General features: G+C 39.5%; 1 protein-coding gene across 5 annotated transcripts in view; it reads left to right on the top strand.

The window, feature by feature from the left end:
• Positions 1–21330, top strand: part of TAF1 (TATA-box binding protein associated factor 1) — a 74891-nt gene that overhangs the window by 45366 nt on the left and 8195 nt on the right. For all 5 annotated transcript variants that reach the window (XM_035028733.1, XM_035028736.1, XM_035028734.1 and 2 more), the window contains exons 33-34: positions 18475–18542; positions 18964–19080. In XM_035028733.1, coding sequence (XP_034884624.1) covers positions 18475–18542; positions 18964–19080 — 185 coding nt within the window. The remainder of the gene's footprint in view (positions 1–18474; positions 18543–18963; positions 19081–21330) is intronic.

The raw sequence follows: 21330 nt of genomic DNA on the forward strand, positions 1-21330 counted from the left end.
GCTCTCTCAAAATAAATAAATAAATCTTAAAAAAAAAAGATTTTATTTATTTATTGAGAGAGGGAGACAGAGCATGAGCTGGGGGAGAGGCGGAGGAAGAGGCACAAGCAGACTCCCCGCTCAGCGGGGAGCCCGACATGGGGCTTGATCCCAGGACCCTGAGATCATGACCTGAGCCAAAATCAAGAGTCGGATGCTTAATTGACTGAGCCACCCAGGTGCCCCCAATTATTTTATATCATCCCCCAACCTCCATCTTCAAATACAATTGCTAATTGAAGGGAGATGTACCACACTATATATACATTACCTTACTTTTTAAAGCATGGGAGCTGATGAGGGACGAAACAAAAGCCAAGAGAGGCTTGATAGATTGGGAAATAGGAATTAATGGGCTTATAGGCTTGTAAATTTTCTTGAGCTCAGAGGGAATGAAAAAATTGGACAGGATACAAGGCTGTGATTAGGAAGTAGGATATATGGGGTGCCTGGGTGGCTCAGTTGTTAAGCATCTGCCTTCAGCTCAGGTCATGATCCCAGGATCCTGGGATCAAGCCCCGCATCGGGCTCCCTGCTCCACGGGAAGCCTGCTTCTCCCTCTCCCACTCCCCCTGCTTGTGTTCCCTCTCTTGCTGTCTCTCTCTTTCTCTCTGTCAAAATAAATAAATAAAATCTTGAAAAAAAAAAGTAGGATATTAGAATTGAAACTTTCAGAAGTGAATTTTTCAGTTAAGGACAGCATTCTGGATACAGCCTTGGATATGTTTGGCTAGAGTAGAGCTGCAAACTGTGGGCATGAAATTAGCAAGGATTTTGGATGGGTAGTACAGGTGAACATTAGAGTAACCCACCATGATGGGGAGGGATTTGGAGCAAGAGGGGAGGCTCTGCCACGTGGATAGGTCCTTGGTGAACGTGAGTAGGTGTGTGATGGTGAGTAGAGATGAAGAGCAGCGATCTCAAACTCAGGCTGCTTGCAGGGGCCAGGCAAGTAATGTAAATGAGTGAGGTGGGCCAGGTGTGGATTGTAGTAAATTAGAAGAGTACATACTCCATCTAAAGAGTCCTATACTTCATTTGATTGTTGTCCGGAGGAAATGAGTATAGTGTTGCTAGGTAGTCTTAATTTCTCAAGAGAAGCGGATAATGTGGATTTTTGTGTGTGACATTTCCCAATTTTTACATATTTGCAAATAACTTGAAATTTCTAAAAAATTCTGTGGGCCAATCAAAAACCTCTATCTGCAGGCTAAGTCTGGCTCCAAGGCAGCAGGTTTTCAACCTCTGGCACAGTAGAGAACAAGTCTCAAAATAAGGGGGATTTTTTTTTCCCCAAGGGAGAGTAAATAATGATTTGGTAGCAACAGTGGACAGCCTAGAAGGCTGACTTTTTCTCCTCTTAAACAAGTTGATGAGAGTATAAGAAACTTCTGACTAGGGCCGTAAGGGTTCGTAGTGTCTTATGATACAAAATGTGACATCTTTTGTACTAAAAGGGCATCAATCATGGAGTTGAAGGCCACATATGAGATGTTTCCTACTATGAGGTGTACCATATACATAATAATACTTTTAAAATTTTGTTGATTTGATCAGATTTGAACATGCTTCTGTTTTTAAATCATAGTAGTAGGGTCCAGAACAGTGTATCTAGTTAATATCGACTCTTGCCATTCTGATCCTTCACACATAGTATCACACTACATATAAGCATATTTCTGTATTATTTTATATAACTCCATCAACTTACCCTGTATTATCGTGTGTGTGTGTGTATAGTATGTAGCCAGAATGCTAGCACTGAGGCTAGGCTCATTAGGCAGCAAGTGGAAGATAAGGAGCACTCCATATACAAGTGCGCCTGGAAGGGTGCAGGACATGTCAGAGGACTATCCTGTACTTAAGTGGTGGTGATGGGCTGCACACTCAAGAGTTCAACCCCTTATGCCTTCTAGCTACCGCATAGGTACCGAATCAATCTCAGAGCCTCTCTTTATGTTCACGTAGCATTTGAAAAGAGCATTAATAATCAGGGAAACCCAAAGCTTGGGATTGGAGCTATTGCAGTAGTCTCAGAAGGCACATAACCTCTCATGTCTATAAAACAAGAAAGGCGTATAGATCAAGAAATCCCTTCTGAAAAACACAACCCAAACTTTTTGTCAGTCTTTACAAAACCATAAGGTCATAAGTTGTTGATAGAGGTAAGTTAGTACTTAATGTTTGGTTAAATTTGAAGTGAACTGTATCGTCTGTACCAGTAGGTGATGCCAAACTATTCATAATATTTCTTTTTTTTTTTTTTTAAGATTTTTTATTTATTTATCTGAGAGAGAGAATGGGAGACAGAGAGCATAAGAGGGGGAGGATCGGAGGGAGAAGCAGACTCCCCGCTGAGCAGGGAGTCCGATGCAGGACTCGATCCCGGGACTCCAGGATCATGACCTGAGCCGAAGGCAGTGGCTTAACCAACTGAGCCACCCAGGCGCCCCATAATATTTCTTTTCCCAAAGAATTTCCTAGCAAGTTCCTCCTCTAGGCTCTACAAACCAAAAATTAACTCTGATGAGAAGCCATCTTCAGGGTAGGCCTAGGAGAGGTAGATCATGTGTCATTAAACCTGAGAGCCTGAACTTAAAGAATACACAGTGGGACCCGACGATCGAGATCAGATATAAAATAACTTTACAAAAAGAACAAAACAAAACACCCCAAAAAACTCCTGGGAGGGTTTTTTCCCCCCCACTTTCGTTTGAGTAACTCCCAACCCTGTGTGAGCTCTGATAGTTGTTCTGCTTCTAGGACCCCTTGTGGAATCTCATTCTAAACATGTGCAGTTTAGTATTCAGCCAGAGACTCAAGGGAGCCTCTGCAGATCTTAAGTTATTTTTCTGTGGAGCTCCCTCCCCTCCAGTTCTCCCCTGCAGTTTCCAGCTCTCTTCGCCTCCGATTCCAGGATTTGTCTCTGTGGCTTTGTGGGACTGTGGTGCCTTGCTTGGGTTCAGTAGAAAGCTAAGGCCAGTTGTAGAGCCCTCCTCCTTCATTTCCCTTCTCTCAGGGATCATAGTCCCACACTTCCTGTTGGTCAGTGTTTGAAAACAGCTGTTTCATAGCAGGCCGGTGGCAGTTACTCCATCCAGAAGGTCTCTTAATTTTATTTGTGGTGTTTTCTGACACAGAGAAACTTACTTTGTGAAGTATAGTTACCATACAGTGTTATATGAGTTTCAGGTGTAAAATAGGATTCAAACAGGACAAGTGCACTCCTTAATCCCCATCACCTACTCCACCCATGCCCAAACCCACCTCTCCTCTGGCAACCACCAGTTTGCTCTCTGTATTTAAGAGTCTGGGTTTTTTGTTTGTCTCTCTTTTTCTTTGTTCTTTTGTTTCTTAAGTTCTACATCTGAGTGAAATCATACGGTGTTTGTCTTTCTCTGACTGGCTTGTTTCACTTAGCATTATACTTTCTAGCTCCATCCATGCCATTGCAAATGGCAAGTTTTCATTCTTTTTTTATGGCTAAATAATATTCATCTGTCTGTGTGTGTGTGTGTGTGTGTCAGTCACATCTTTTTTATCCATTCATCTATGGATGGATACTTGGGCTGCTTCCATATCTTGGCTATTCTAAACAATGCTGCAGTAAACATAGGGCTGCATATATCTTTTCAAATTCATGTTTTCATTTTCTTTGGGTCAGCAGACACATGAAAAGACATTACTGACCATCAGGGAAATGCAAATCAAAGCCACAATGAAGCATCGCCTTACACCTGTCAGAATATCTAAAATCAAAAACATAAACAACAAGTGTTGGTGAGGATGTGGAGGAAAAGGAACCTTTGTGCACTCTTGGTTGGTGGGAATGCAAATTGGTGTAGGCATTGTGGAAACAGTATGGAGCTTCCTCAACAAATAAAAATAGAAATACCATATGATCCAGTAATTCTGCTACTGGGTATGTACCCAGAGAAAATGAGAAACCTCATTTTTATGTAGTTATATTTATCAATCTTTTCCTTTATGATTTGTCTTTGGTGTAATTGTTTAAAAGATCTCCCCTACCTCTAAGATATTCAGCTATGTTCTCTTCTAATACCTTTCATATTTTAAATATTTGAATGTTTATCGATTTTAAAAATAGATTCTATGGTATAAGGTAAATATCTAACCTTTTTCCTCTTCCAAATGAGTAGCCAAAGTGTCCCAAGTTCTATTTATGGAATAGTCTATCCTTTCCTACTAAATGAAATGATACCTTTATCATGTACTAAATTCTTATATATTCCTGAACCTATTTGGGGGTTTTCTATTCTCTTTTATTTATTTGTCTAATCTGCACTATTATCACCAGATAGTATCACTGCGATCATCACTCAGACTTTTTAATTTTAAATTCCTTGGCTTGCTTTGCTCAATTATTATATAAACTCTGAGATCATTTTTGTTAGATTCTAACTTGTCCCCAAATAAATAAATAGTATTGAAATCTTATTTAATGTATGGATTAATTTGGAGAGACTGTATTTCTTTATAATATTACATTTCTCCATCTAGGAACTTAACGTTTTTTCATTTATTCACGTTTTCATTTACTCCCTTAATAAAGGCTACTAGTTTTCTTTGGATAACTTCTAGGTATCTTTAGTTTATTCCTACACATAGATTTTATAGTTTTTGTTGCTTTTGAGCATCTTTTTGTTGTTAAAGTTTATTCCTAGGCAGTTTAAAAGTTTTGCTGCTATTATACATGTGCTCTTTTTTTTCCCCTAACTGGCTTATTAAATCTCAAGTTCTCAATCCATTTGCATATGAGTAGGTGATTCAGTATTATTCATAGGTAAATATAAAGCTTAAACTATTCCCATATATTGGTTTCTAAGTCTGTCTTATGAGACTACTCTGTTAAGTTTGGTCAGTATTCTACAATAAGGTTCTTTTTTTTAAATCTGTCAGTGACCTTCCTTAGATTGGGGCCAAGATACACATATTCTTATGTGAAGTTTCGATCTCCATCTTGAAGAGAATAAAATCTCTCTCAGTCCGGCTTCAGCCTCTTGCTGCCATTCTTGTTCTTCCTCTTCTTCACAGCCAGGCTTTTTTTTTAATTCTGGTAAAATGTACACAACATAGAAATTTGCCTTTTTAACCATTTTTAAGTGTATAATTCAGTGGCATTAAGTACATTCAAAATGTTGTGCACCCATCACCGCCATCCATTTCCAGAACTTTTTCATCATCCTATAACAGAAACTCTATATCCATTAAACAATAATCCCATTTTCCCATTCCCCCCAGCCCTTGGCAATTTCTGTTCTACTCCCTGTCTGTAAATTTGCCTCTTCTAGGTACCTCATGTAAGTGGAATCAGAGTATACGGAATATTTGTCCTTTTGTGTCAGGCTTATTTCATTTAGCATAATGTTTTCAAGGTTCATCCATGTGGTAGCATGATCCGAATTTCTTTTTTTTTTAGATGAGTACATAACATCTCTCTCTTGTTCTTTACCTGCCATTCATGCCTCATTTAGCCTTAATTTGGCTTCTACCTTGTCCAACACACCAAGCGAATAGGATCACGTAATTGCCAGATACGGTTGGCACTTTTCAGTCCTTATCTTGGCCTCGCTCCGGTATTTGACATCACTGACCATTCCTTCCTTGAAACTGTATTATGATTGGCTTCATAACTTTTAGCTCTTATATTCCTCCTACCTGGTAGATCATGGCTTTTCAGTCTCCTTTGCTGAATGTTCTTTTGCCTATTCCTCTAACTTCAGCAGCCACCTCTTTCCTGATAACTCTCAATTTGATTCTGAGCAAAGATCTATATCCCCATCCACCTGCTGAACATTTCCTGTTGGATGTCCCAGTGGAACTTCAAACATACCTCTCAAACTGAACATTCTTCCGTCCTTCTCTATTCCAACTTTCCCCCTCCATCCTTTACTATTTCCCGTCTGGGTTTAATGGGGCACTGGTGTTACCCAGTAGCTATACCCAGAAACCTCAGAGTTATCTCTACTTCTTTCCCTTGAATAAATCTCCGACTTCCAGTATATCACTAAAGCCCTCATTATATTTTGCGTGGATTATTACAGTAAATAGTCACCTGGCTAATGTTCCAGCCTCTGGACTAGTAACCTGTCATTCACATTCCTGTCAGGTAGAACCTCTTTTTTAAAAAATAAAGAAATTCATATTTCTTATAAAAAGGTCTAACAATATGGAAATATGTAAAATTAAAAATTAACCTTTCTGCCTCTCCTCCTACCCCCACCTCGCATAGTTTCATTCCCCAGAGGTAATGTAATATATAATGTATCTTTTCCATGCTTTTTTCTGTACTTATATAAAATGGTTAATAATGACATGTGGTTTTTTAAAATTTATTTTTGCAAGAATTGCCATTTTTATAATTATTCTGTAAGTTGCTCTTTGCTCGTGAGTATATCATGATTGTTTTTGAAATAATTTTAGACTCAAGAAATTACTGAAATAGTACAGAGAGTCCTTTTTACCCTTCACCCAGCTTTCTCCAGTGGTGACATCTTAACATAGCTTTAGTTCAGTATCAAAACCAGGATAATTGATTTGGTACATTACCATTAACTAGATTACAGACCTTATTCAGTTTGCACTTTTTTAGAAAATCTGTATTCATTTGTGTGTGTGTGTACAATTTCATGCAGTTTACGCCATCATGTAGCCACGACTGAAATCAAGATTTAGAACTGTTCTGTCACCACAAAAGAACTCCCTGAGGCTAGCTCTCTGGATCCACATCCCTCCATGTGCACCTACCACTGTCTTGTCCCCTGGCAACCACTTACCTGTTCTTCATCTTTATAGTTTTGACATTTGAGTGTGGGGTTTTTTTGTTTTTGTTTATTTTTAATTTTATTTACATTCAGTTAACATATAGTGTATTAATTGGTTTCAGGGGTAAAGTTCAGTGATTCATCAGTCTTGTATAACACCCAGTGCTCATTACATCATGTGCCCTCCTTAATGCCCATATCACCCAGTTACTCCATCCCCATCCCCCCACTTCTCTCCCCTCCAGCAACCCTCAGTTTGTTTTCCTAGAGTTAAGAGTCTCTTTTGGTTTGTCTCCTCTGATTTCATCTTATTTTTCTCTCCTTCCTCTATGCTCCTGTTTTGTTTCTTAAATTCCACATATGAATGAAATCATATGGTATTTGTCTTTCTCTGACTTCTGTCACTTAGCATAATACCCTCTAGTTCCATCCATGTTGTTGCAAATCACACACACACATATACACACACCACATCTTCTTTATCCATTCATCTGTCGATGGATATCTGGGCTCTTTCCATAGTTTGGCTATTGTGGACGTTGCTGCTCTAAACATTAGGGTGCGGGTGCCCCTTCGGATCACTACATTTGTATCTTTGGGGTAAATACCTAGTAGTGTAATGGCTAGGTCGTAGGGTAGCTCTCATTTTTAACTTTTTGAGGAATCTCCATACTGTTTCCCAGAGTGGCTGCACCAGCTTGCATTCCCACCAGCAGTGTAAAAGGGTTCCCCTCTCTCTCCACATCCTTGCCAACATTTGTCGTTTCCTGACTTAATTTTAGCCATTCTGACTGATGTGAGGTGGTTTTGATTTGTATTTCCCTGATGCCGATATATTAACATGCTCAGATGCTCAACATCACTCAGCATCTGAGCATGTTAATATAAATAATACTATTTTTGACATTCACTTTTTCACTAAGCATAATTGCCATGAGATCTATTCAAATTGTTGTATCAATAGTTCATTTTTTCAGATTGTTGAGTAGCGTTCCATTGTGCCAGAGTTTGTTCAGCCATTCACTCAGTGAAGGACTGTCAGGTTTCCAGTACTTGGTATTGTAAATAAAGCTGCTGTGAACATTTGTGTACAGGGTTTTGTATGAATATAAATTTTCATTTCCTAGGGATAAATGCCCAAGAGGATGATGGTAAACATATGCTTTGTAAGAAACTGCCAAACTCTTTTCCCGTGTGTCTGTACCATTTTACATTCCTACAAGCAGTATATGAATGATCCAGTTTGTCTTTAGTATTCAGTACTATCATTGTTTGTTTGTTTGTTTTTTAATCATTCTTTAATCTCAGTGTGGCTTTACTTTGCATTTCCCTAATGGCTGTTGATGTTAAACATCTTTTCTTACGCTTATGTGCCATCCATGTATTTCTTTGTTGAGGTGTCTGTTCATTTCTTTGCCCCAGTTTTAATTGTGCTGCTTTCTTCTTGTGTGTGTGCTGTTTTCTTACTAATGAGTTTTGAGGGTTCTTTATTTTAGGTACTTGTTCTTTATTATAGGTATGATTTTTAAAAATTTGCATTTTAAAAAATAAACCCAGAACTTACTGAAATATAGTTGACATAGTGTTATATTAGTTTCAGGTTTAGAACATAGTGAACGAACAATTCTATACATTATGCTGTGCTCACCATGTAAGTGTAGTTACCACCTATCATCATAGAACATTATTAAAATATTATTGACTATAATCCCAGTGCTATACTTTTTATCCCCATGACATTTATTTTATAACTGAGTGTTGGCAAGGATGTGGAGATAAAAGAACCCTCACGCACTATTAGTGGGAATGTAAATTGGTGCAGCCACTGTGGAAAACAGTAAGGAGGGTCCTCAAAAAGTTAAAAATAGAAATACCATACAATCCAGTAATTCCACTGCTAGTTATTTACCCAAAGAAAATGAAAACACTAATTTGAAAAGATAGATGGACCCCTATGTTTATTGTAGCATTATTTACTCTAGCCAAGAGATGGAAGAGATGGACTAGGTCAGGTAGGTGTATGATTTACAAAGGTTTTCTCCCAGTCTGTGTCTTCTCAGTCTCTTTGACAGTATCTTTGGAAGAACAGAAATGTTTAATTTTGATAAAAGTCCAATTTAATTTTTTTTTTCTTTTATGGAGTGCACTTCTAGTATATCTCTAGGAAGTCTACCTAACCCCAGGTCACAAAGGTTTTTTTTCCTCTTACATATTTTTTTAAAAGTTTATAGTTTTAGGGGCGCCTGGGTGGCTCAGTCGTTAAGCATCTGCCTTCGGCTCGGGTCGTGATCCCGGGATCCTGGGATCGAGCCCCGCATCGGGCTCCCTGCTCGGCGGGAAGCCTGCTTCTCCCTCTCCCACTCCCCCTGCTTGTGTTCCCTCTCTTGCTGTGTCTGTCTGTTAAATAAATAAATTTTTTTTTAAAGATTTTATTTATTTATTTGACAGAGAGAGAGAGAGCGAGAGCAGGAACACAAGCAGGGGGAGTGGGAGAGGGAGAAGCAGGCTTCCCGCCGAGCAGGGAGCCCGATGCGGGGCTCGATCCCGGGATCACGACCCGAGCCGAAGGCAGATGCTTAACGACTGAGCCACCCAGGCGCCCCAATAAATAAATCTTAAAAAAAAAAAAAGTTTATAGTTTTAGCGTTTCACGTTTAAATCCATAATCCATTGTGAATTTTTGTATATGGTATGAGGTTTCGGTTGAGGTTCATTTTGTTATGCCTGTGGATGTCCAGTTGTTCCATTTCATTTGTTGGGAAGGCTGTCCTTTCTCCGTTGAACTGCTTTGAGCACCTTTGTCAAGAATCAGTTGAGTGTGTGCCTTTATTTCTGGGTTTATTTTGTTACGCTGATCTATGTATCTATTCCTCTGCACAGTTCCACGATTATTGTAGCTATATAGTAAGTCTTGTCATCAGGTAGAGTGATTCCTCTCATTTTATTCCTTTTATAAATTGTTTTCTTATTCTTTTGCCTTTCCACTTAAATTTTAGAAGAGTATTTATATCTACAGAAAAGTCTTGCCGGGATTTTGGTAAGAATTGAGGTAAATGTGTAGATCAGTTTTGGGGAAAATTGACATAGTGATTGATTCTGTCTTATTAGTACATATTGCTCTCCCATTCTTTTTAATGTATTCCACAGCATAGATATATGTATCTTAATTTATTTACTTATCCCCCTGTTGGGTATTTAAAGTTTTTCTATAATGCTGGCTTGTGAACAGCTTTTCACGGTTTTTATATTTCATTGATATCATTGTGCACTTATAGGAGTATTTTTGTAGGAAATTTTGATCTGTGTTCTAAAATTGTGCTCTAAAAATCTATACACCTATTTATAGTGAAAAACAACAGTGAGGAGAATGCCTGTGTCCCTACAACCTCTACAACATCGGGAATTATCAGTGTTTAAAAAATCTTTGCCGATGAGATTATTTCTGTAAAATTCAAGTATATAACTTAAACTAAATTTTTCCATCTGAAAAAATTACATGCTCGTTTCAGAAAGAAACCACACATAATTGTATTAAGTGAAAAGGAAAATCTTCCTTTCTCCTTTTCCCATCCCATTCTCCAGGATGGCCACTGTCGGATTTGGAGTGAAGCATTATGGACCTTTTTCTATACATACCATATACTTTTTCTTTTTTTGACAAAAGAGATCATATATTTACATTCTGTTCTACGGGGTTATTTTTTCACTTGATAATGTGTTATGGACAATTTTTCATTCATGTATGTGATCTTGTTTAAAATCTGTTCATAGGTGACTCAAAAAAAGTTTAAAGGAATGTCATTATGAATGCTTCTGCAAAAAACATCTAGATTGGCTTTCCCCTTAAAAAAAAAATACTGTGGGGGTGCCTGGGTGGCTCAGTCGGTTAAGTGGCTGCCTTCGGCTCAGGTCATGGTCCCAGGGTCCTGGGATCGAGCCCCGCATCGGGCTCCCTGCTCCGTGGGGCATCTGCTTCTCCCTCTCCCTCTGCCCGCCGCTCTGCCTACTTGTGCTCTCTCTGTGTCAAATACATAAAATCTTTTTTAAAAATAAAAAAATACTGTGGCTGAAATAGAGGGAGATTGCTCAGTGGTAACTTGTTTGATTTTTCATTTTTATGAGAATACTGCTTTGTTCAAGAATTCAGTTTCTACTTATATTTGATAGGGAATAGACATATGATGTCCATAACTTGCTAGCACTCTTCTCTTATGTGCTGTATTGAGTTAGTAGATAGTGATATAGCAACCTGGTATGAGGCAGCATCTCACTAAAAGTCTCGTACTTGTGACATAGTATATCATGCCAATAATCAAATGTGCGCCAGAGGGCGCCTGGGTGGCTCAGTTGGTTAAGCGACTGCCTTCGGCTCAGGTCATGATCCTGGAGTCCCGGGATCAAGTCCCGCATCGGGCTCCCTGCTCGGCGGGGAGTCTGCTTCTCCCTCTCCCACTCCCCGTTTGTGTTCCCTCTCTCGCTGTGTCTTTCTCTGTCAAATAAATAAATAAAATCTTAAAAAAAAAAAAAATGCGCCAGAATGTATTAAGGCTACAACAAAGTCCACATTTAAAAGATACCATTGGGTAAAATAAAGGTTATTATTTATCAAAAGAAAAAGGAGGGACGCCTGGGTGGCTCAGTCGCTTCAGCGACTGCCTCCAGCTCAGGTCATGATCCCAGGGTCCTGGGATCAGACCCCACATCGGGCTCCCTGCTCAGCGGGGAGTCTCCTTCTCCCTCTCCAGAGCTCTGTGATCTCTCTCGCTTTCACTCTCTCTCAAATAAATGAATAAAATCTTGGGAAAGAAAAGAAAAAGGAGACACAAGGAAAAAACAGGTCTTCTTTCAGCCCTGGAGTTTCTGTAATGTATTTTTAAGGCACCTCTGTGGTACCAGGGGAAACCAAACAAAACCTTACCATGAGGGATACAAATCAGTGTTAACCTTCTCCATATTTATTCTTTATAAGCCATTGTAGTTGGTATCATGTAGAGTTGGGCCAACAGTATAGGAAGGAAAACGGCCACATGGAGACTTAGTGGCCTAAATCTAATAAGTGATTGCTGTAACCTTCATTAAGGCAGGAATAATGTCTGTCTTACAGCCTTAGTGCTTAGGGTAATGTTTGGCACATAGGAGACACTCAGTAAATATCTGTTGAATGAACTAATGGCCAAAGGTGGAGGTACAGTACCAGGAAGGAGTGGAGAGTGGTGCTCCAGAAGCCATGGGATTAGAGTTTTAAGGAACGACACAGGGCTTCTAAGGTCAAGTACGAAAAATGTTCACCAGATTTGGCAGTTAGCATGTTGTTGACTGTTGATGAGAAAAGTTTTAATGAAGTGTTCTTTAAACATGGATCTGTTCTCTGACACATTGCTACTTTCTCTACACCCCTTAGGACTTCGTATAGTATTGAAATTATGTTTGTATGATCTTCATGAGCCCATGAAAGGCATCAAGGACAAGGACCTGTTTGTTCTGTTCTGTTTTTTAATTTTTACCTTTGTATCACCCGAGCCTGGCACTTTACTTGGCTCATAGTAAGTGCTTAAAAATGAAGAGTCAAGGCCTATTATGAATTTTACTCTATAGGAAAAGGTGTTTTGAAGTCGCTATGTTGTTATTTTTCCAATGGTTGTAGAGATATGAGGTGACTGTGTTTAGCCAAGGCTGTATATGTATTTTTTTAAGTTGCTGAATGGAATAGTGGGTCATTTGGGAAAGAAAGAAGCATTTTCGGTTTTTTTTTTTTAAATTAACATATAGTGTATTACTAATTTGAGGTAGAATTTAGTGATTCATCAGTTGCATATAACACCCAGTGCTCATTCCATCAAGTGCCCTCCTTATCATCCAGTTATCCCATCCCCCCACTCACCTCCCCTCCAGCAACCCTCAGTTTGTTTCCTGAGTTGAGAGTCTCTCATGGTTTGTCTCTCTCTCTCTCTCTGTTTTGGTCTTAGTTTTTCCTTCCCTTCCCCTACGTTCATCTGTTTTGTTTCTTAAATTCCATGTATGAGTGAAATCATATGGTATTTTTCTTTCTCTGACTTCTTTCACTTAGCATAATACCCTCTAGTTCCATCCTTGTTGTAAATGGCAAGATTTCATTCTTTTTGATGGCTGAGTAATATTCCTGTGTGCACGTGTGTGCGCACACACACATACCACCTCTTTTATCCATTTATCTGTCGACGAACATCTGGGCTCTTTCCACTCTTTGGCTATTGAGGACATTGCTGCTATAAACATCAGGGTGCCTGTGCCCCTTCGATTCACTATGTTTATATCCTTTGGATATATACCTAGTGCAATTCCTGGGTTGTAGGGTAGCTCTATTTTTAACTTTTTGAGGAGTCTCCATACTGTTGTCCAGAGTGGCTGCCTTTTCAGATTCTTCAGGGCTTTTTGTCTGATAGGTCCTAAATGTAAATCCTACCCTTGTCCAGTGACATTTATTACCCCAGTTGCCTTCAGGATAGTTTCTAGCTTCTTGAGTTTCTAATCCAGATTCTGAGTGAGGTTCTGTTACTCTGGTTTGAGAGATCAGACCTCTTTATCTTGGAAACCAAACATCTTAATTTGCATTTGATCCCATTCTACATAATGTAAAGAGCCTAGCTACAGTCTTAAAGATTAGATTTACTTCTCTTTTTATCTTTTCTAGACCTAGTTTGAGATAAATATCTAGGAATTGAGAGAGTTCAAGCTTAATGTCTTTGGGATCTGTGGACTATGTGTAGTTTCTTTAGGAATTAGCTGTGTGGATTTTTTTCCTCTCTCTTTTTCTCTTTTTAAATCTGGCACTGATTTTTTTTTTTTTTTTTTAAAAGAAGCTTTCTACTGCTGCTGGGGTTTGATTTGATTTTTTTTTTTTAATTTTAATGATTCACATTGGAATACTCCCCCTGCACCATTCACTGTCAAGGTAATATTTTATGCTTGTTTTGGCAGAGGACTCCTTTTCTTTTTTTTTTTTCCACCAAAAACTTCAGTATTTATAACATTACCTGGAATTCAGCATTGTTTAGATTTTTTCTTTTGATGAAAAATTTTGCATAGTGAAAGGCACAAATCTTAAGTGCACATTTGCTAAGTTTTGGCAAACACATCAGAGGACTCATTTTCTTAGGAGGAAGGTTATTTTAAGTATTGGTGGAAAGATTCTCAAAGGAAATGTGAACTTAAGAGTGATCACAAACATCCTTCTCTCCTTGGTTGTGCAGGACTGCTCACCAACTTGACTGTTATTTTTCACTGAAACCTTTCAGATAGCAGTAATACTTTCCCTCTCTCTAACTAGAACCATGAAGCCTGTAACTTTTTCTCACATCACTATAGAGGTAAATTAACTTAGAAACAACAAAAAGAATTTTCTTGATTTGGGTGGGAAATCAGCTTTCCAAAGCTACCTGGGAGGTTCAGTTGGTTAAGTGTCTGCCTTCGGCTCAGGTCATGATCCTGGGGTCCCTCTCCCTCTGCTGCTCCCCCTGCTTGTGCTCTCTTTCTCTCTGTCAAATAAAATCTTAAAAAAAAAAAAAAGGAATTACCACTATTTAAGGACATTTGGATTTGAATTCTATGTGATTCTGTAGGTTACTACCAATCCTTATTTGGAATGAGATGAAGTATAAATCTGTTGCCTTGACAAGACATTTACAGTTGCATTGCTATGATTTAATAAGAGAAAAATCAAAGTATATTTGAAGAAATATTTCTTTTTGTAAATGGGTAGCTTATTCTCCTCTAGGGTACAATAATACTTCATAGATGGTCTGATCTTTCATATTCATTTTTGTGTTGTTTTGGAAATTACTCTTTCAAAAGTTAATTTTGGTTTTCTGTGTGGAAGTGGTGTAGTTATAGACTCCTTTGAGAGTCTGAGGAAAACACCGTGGGTCTTCCACCCTGAAAACTAATACTACATACAAAATTTTGCTTACAGTTTCGGGACATTCGTGGATCTCTTTCTCTCATTACCACCCCATTCAAGAATTCCTGGGATAAAAGAACATCTGGGTATCTTATCCTTTTTGGGGGGGTACATTTGTTTATGTATTTATTGAAGTGTTTTGACATACAATGTTATATTACTTTCAGGTGTACATGGGGGTTCGACAATTCTATACGTTGTACTATGCTCACCGCAATAGGTGTAGTCACCATCTGTCAGTATACGGTATTACAATATTATTGACTATATTCCCTGTGCCGTACTTTTCATCTCTGTGACTTACTTATTTTATAACTGGAAGTTTGTACCTCTTCATCCCCTTCACCTATTTCACCCATGCTCCCATCCACCTCCCCTCTGGCAACCACCAGTTCATTCTCTGAATTTTAAGAGTCTGTTTGTTTTTTGTTTGCTTGTTCATTTGTTTTGTTTTTTAGGTTCCACATATAAGTGGCATTTGTCTTTCTCTGACTTATTTCATTTAGCGTTATTCCTTCTAGGTCTGTGTTGTCAAAGATGGCAAGATTTAATTATTTTTAATGGCTGGGTAATTGCGTGCGTGTGTGGGTGCGCTGATACACCACATCTTTATCCATTCATCTCTTTTTTTTTTAAGATTTTATTTATTTATTTGAGAGAAAGAGCGCATGCACAGGGGCAGAGGGAGAGAGAAGGGGAGAAGTGGACTCCCGGATGAGCAGGGAGCCCGATGTGGGGCTGCATCCCAGGACCCCGGGATCATGACCTGAGCTGAAGGCAGAGGCTCAACCGACTGAGCCCCCTAGGTGCCCCTATCCACTCATCTCTTGATGACACTTGGGTTGCTTCCATATCTTGGTTACTATAAATAATGCTGCAGGAATCATAGGGGTGCATGTATCTTTTCATATTAGTGTTTTCATTTTGGGGGGCAAATCTGGCATTTTACCCTTTTTTGGTTATGTTAACAGTGGTTTGCCAACTCCGCCACCGTCTTTTATCAAAAATACTTCGAAACTACTTTGCCTGTAGTAGAGTAACAGAGTTAAATAGCTGAACCTTCTGTAATGCTTGAGAGCACACACTGTTAAGAACTGAGGACACAAACAACTAGTAATCCAAACACATGAACAGGTGTAGCAGCTTATGTAAATGAGTGTGTTTTTTAAAATATATTCTGGGGTTATTATTAGCAGGTGTTTCTCTAGAGTTGTATGTTGCAAAGAAAATGGGGAAGGAAGAGGTCCCATCTTCAAAATGGTTAAGAGAGAAAATTGTGCAAATGTAGAAACCGAACCTTTCCCTGTGTTTTAGATGAGAGCAGTGAGATGTTAAAGGGTTAGTTTAGGTTTAGGTTTCGAAACTGAAGTCAAGTAAGGTCTGAATTCTTCATTTATAGGCTGGAATTGTAGCCACAAGGCAAGTCCCCATAGGTAGAAGAGTCACTGTACCGGAAGAAGCTGCTGTTGTATTGGCTCGATGATGAAGGAGGCCTGTAGACTATGTACAGAGCCCGTTTGCCCTAGCATCGCGCATTACTGTCAACATAACTTCTGCAGTCTGTCTCCATCTGTATTTTGAGGACCAGCCTACTGGTGGCTCTAGGAGATCAGAACTCTGGAAACTTAAGCTGCAGTCTTCTTATCACACAAACTGTTCTTTTTTTTTAAAGATTTTATTTATTTATTTGAGAGAGAGAGAATGAGAGAGAGCACATGAGAGGGGGGAGGGTCAGAGGGAGAAGCAGACTCCCTGCCGAGCAGGGAGCCCGATGTGGGACTCGATCCAGGGACTCCAGGATCATGACCTGAGCCGAAGGCAGTCGCTTAACCAGCTGAGCCACCCAGGCACCCCACAAACTGTTCTTGATGGTGAGCCAACTCTGGCTGTCTTTATATGTGTCCTAAATATGTTGACGGTCGACTTTGTTTTCCTTCTGGTTTATTTGTGTTTGGCACTGTCAGCTTGTGTGAGGATACCATTTTTATTACATCTTTGAAAAAACAGATGTCCTATCTGAGGTTTTAACTGAAAGAGACTTCTTTTGTTCATATAATAGCTTGTAATAATCAGAGTGGGTCTGGCATGAAAGTGGCGCATATACATGTATATTTTTTATCCTTTGCCTCCTAATAAATAGTAGGCCTAATTCAGGGATCACCTCCTCTGTGAAGCCTTTCCTAATTCCTTTTTCCCTCTCACTTCCCAGAATTGGCCACTTCTTCCTCTGTGCCTCTACTAAACCCTGTATGAATTTTTCCATTTCATTATATTGCCCTATTTGTTTATAGTCTGTCTCACCAGACAAGACCATAAGCTTTGTGCGGATATGGTCTGTATCCTACTCCTTTCTGCCTGGCACATAGAAGGTACTCAAAAATGTTTTAAGAATGAATGAGTGGGTGAATGACCAGTATATTAAAGAATATTAAAGTCCGGGATTAAAAACTCACATGCCTTCAGGGTCTAGGCAAAAATGAGTTAAGCAGACCTGGTAGGGAGGGCGGTAGCCTGCAGAACACAGGCCTTATCTGAAAGGGGCGGCTGCCCCTCAGCTCCAGCCGTTCGGTGCTCTGTGGGGGTGACAACTCTGTTGTTACCACATCTTTTTTAAGAGAAGCCAGACATTGGGGTTTTTATATGAAATTTCTCAGTTATTAAATGTTGTCAACTAAGATTTCCCTAAAAAGTTTTTATTGAGATAATTTATATACAAAAAAGTGTATATGTTATGGGTGTACAGCTCAGTCTGTCTTCACAGACTGAAGTGATTTTTTTATGTGGGCCAAACAAAACTGGGTTGACCTGCAAGCCACTGATCTGCAGCTTGTGACAAAGACCGTGTGGGGAACTGTATAGTCTAGTTAAGAATCACCTAGTAGGTAAAAGTGTCTCAAAGTGGTGTGTAGAATCTGTCTGGATTATCATTCAAAGAAATAAAATGTAAAAGACCCTTTTATGAAACAATTGGCGAATTTAAATGTTGACTGGCTATTTAATAATATGAAAGAATTATTGTTAATTATTTCAGATGTAATATATCTGGTTTGGTTTTATATATAGATAGATATAGATTTGATTTTTTAGAGCAGTTTAGTTGAGTGGAAGGTACAGAGTCCCCATATACCCCCCACCTCCACACATGCATAGCCTCTCCCATTATCAGTATCCCCTCCCACGGTGGTACATTTGTTACATTTGATGAACCTGCATTGACACATCATAATCACCCAAAGCCCATAGTTTACATTAGGGCTCATTCTTGGTGTACATTCTGTGGGTTTTGACAAATGTATAATGATCCATATCTACCATTATAAAATATCATATGTAGTTATTTTTTAGAAGGGTCCTCAGAGACACATAACGTTTTAAAACAATTTATGGGTGAAATAAATGAATTGATGCTGGAACTTGCTTCAAAATAATTTGGGAGGAGTGTAAAAGTTGAGGTGTAAGTGAAACAGGATTGACCATGTATTGACAATCATTGAAGCTAGGTAATGGGTACATGGAAGTTCATCATATTAGTGTCTCTGTTTTTGTATGCGCTTGAACTTCTCCACCTCCAAAAGTAGAGCAAGAGTCCAAGATAAAGCTGGGGCATGGTTTTTCGGGTCTAGGATAACATGGGACACTACTGCTGGTGACAGAAGTAAATTTCTGGAACTGAAGTCTGCAAAAGTCATGGCATTTTTCTTTTTTCTTTTCTAGGGCCTGAAAGTCAGTATACTAAGACTGCTCAGGAGATCGTAAATGTCTGTTACCAGACACTGACTGAGGTAGGTGGTAAAGAGGAGGTCTCCTTGGGATGTAGCATTCTGGAATACCTTTGTTCCCTTGGGTAGGGAGGTCTTCCCCGCCTATCTGATTTTCATATGTAACCTCCTACGCCACATCCCTCATTTCCTTTCCTGCTTTATTTTCCTACCTGGTCCTAAGTGTTTTTAACAAACTATGTGATTATTTACTTCAGTTATCATGTGACCTGTCAGTAGAAGAAGCTCCATGAAGACAAGGATTTTTGTCTGCTTTGTTTACTTTATTTTATTTTATTTATTAAGTAGGCTCCACACCCAACGTGGGGCTCAGACTCACAACCCTGAGATCAAGAGTCGGATGCTCTACCGACTGAGCCAGCCAGGCATCTTCAGTGCCTAAAACATATGTTCAATGAATTCACTAATTTTCTTTATTTCTCAGTATGATGAGCATTTGACTCAACTTGAGAAGGATATTTGTACAGCTAAAGAAGCAGCTTTGGAGGAAGCAGAATTAGAAAGCTTGGACCCAATGACCCCAGGGCCTTACACACCCCAGGTGAGTCTGAAGACTAAGATCTGCCTCTTAGAGTTTTCTTATTGGTTTGGGAAATTGGGAGCATGTTAACAGATATATTTACTGAGATACCCTTCTTCTCTGTCCTTCCTCTTCATATGCCTTTCGTGTGCTTTCTTGTCTTCTCAAAGGCTAAGGTGAGTGAGGGCCATGGGTCTTGGTGGCCTTGTTGAATCCAGAAGCAGCAGGTGTGGGATGAATGAGTGGGGTGGGGTCTTAGTTGTTTAGGCAGTATTTAGGAATACCAGATGCCTGACTGCTGTGGCCACAGGTATCGTCTTGGGTCTCTGGAGTTCCTTTGCCCATGAATTGGGGTTCTAGGATATCCCTAGAGGATCGAATTCTCAATTATAGACATTGGCCACGTTGTTCCTGTGCCTCATAGATGCCCGATTACTCATTCCCTCGGAGGTATCTCAGTTAGCTCAGATGTCACCCATTTTCCTGGATTGACTCCCTCTCCTTGTAAATGAGGACAGGTAACATTTATAATGTTCTTAAAGTTACATGTCACAAGAGTAGGGAGCAAGATTAATAAGAAATTTTTAGTCTTTCTGTTTTTGTCCCTTGACTATATGTGAACATAAGCATATGTTTCCATATTTGAAGAGTAGGACTTATCAGAATATAGCTGGGGCTTGGTTTCGGTATTGAAGGCACTATGGTAAAGTGGGAAGTACGTGAATTTTGGCAATAAAACAGGCCTGGGTTTGAATCTTAGCTCTGCTCTTATCTAGCTTTGTGAACTTGGGAAGTTAGGTTAAGCCCTCTCAGTCTCCTTTTCTCTAAAATGTACTTTTTGAGATTATTAAAAACATTAAATGAGTTAACTTGGCTGGCACATAGGAGACATTCAGTAAATGTTTCCTTGTCTATATGAAAATTGTCTACAAAGTTCTCAGACTTCCTTTCAAATTTAACCAATTATTTTAATGCAAAATTCTCCTGATTCCCACTGGAAAACTTTTTTTCATTCTACTCTGAACTGGTAACTGCGACCTGTGTGATCTCTGTTGGATTATCGCTGTTTGTATTTCATGCACTCTCCCTATCTATCTTTTACTCTCTCTCACCCCAAAACCTAGGTTACTGAGGGGCCAAATATAAAGAGCCCTAAGATACTACTTCCAGGCCCAGAACAAGGAAAGGCTCTTGGAGTGTGTGGGCAGATTGGGTCCGGGGGGCTTGGGTGAGTGATGTTACCCAGGAAGGCCCTTTTTGCTTATAGGCCCACAGCTCCCACAAGGCCCTTTCTGGTAAGTTAAAGCCTGGGTTTTAGCCATCATTCCTCAGAAGAGTCTAGCCACTGAGCAGCACATGCTTAGCTCTCATCTATGATAGCATAAACCTAGTCATTTGGTGAGTCAAAGCCTTAGACCCAAGGGTTATCTTCCTATCTTTCCTGCCCCTCCCACACTGTCTCAGGTGGCTGAGGAAAGCCTGGCAACCGTTCTCCCTTCTGAGCAGTAGCTGTTGTTCGGTACAGTGAGAGGGTCCCCTATGAAGAGTAGGGTGTAGATAGCGCCTCTTCATTATTCCAGTTCACCCTCTCATCATTGCCTTCACTCATATGTACACATTGTAAAATAGTAAGCCCCATGTATTTTCTCTTAACCTGAGGAGGATGCACCTGAGCGATTGCCCTTACTCATTGCTACTTTCAAACCCAATGTTATTAAAGAGGGTTTGTGTAGGTTTAAGCTATCATAATTCTGGTTGTATGGAACCATAACAGTAATCATACTTTACTTCCAGCCCTAAATGGTGGCAGTCAACAATGTATTTTCACTCAGCAGTTTCCACCTAGCTTGAATTACATCATACACATTCAGCTTCACACTTTATCTAAAGTTGCTCACTTGCAGGTTCCCACTAGCCCCTCATTCCCTGATTTTCTCTTCTTCTGTACAACCACTAGTTTACCTACTCTGTAATGCTTTAAATTCTGTGTTGCCTCTTTCTCCAAAACCCTCTTCAATCATCCTTCCTTGTTTGCTTTAAAAAAAAAAAAAAAACCCACAAAGTAACACATATGTGGGGTTTTTTGTTGATAAAAGCAACATGTTCATTGGGAAATACAAAGGAGAAATAAGTTACCTAGAGTTAAGTCTACCATTCCGAAAGAACCAGCCACTGTGAACATTTTGGTGTGTTTCTTTCAAATCTGTGGTGTGTGGTGTGGTGTGGTGTGTGTGTTTGTGTGTGTGCACGCGCGCTCATGCACACATGTGC

Source organism: Mirounga leonina, unplaced genomic scaffold (genome assembly GCF_011800145.1).
Source record: "Mirounga leonina isolate KUSES-001 unplaced genomic scaffold, KU_Mleo_1.0 Mir_204, whole genome shotgun sequence".
Classification (NCBI taxonomy): Eukaryota; Metazoa; Chordata; class Mammalia; order Carnivora; family Phocidae; genus Mirounga; species Mirounga leonina.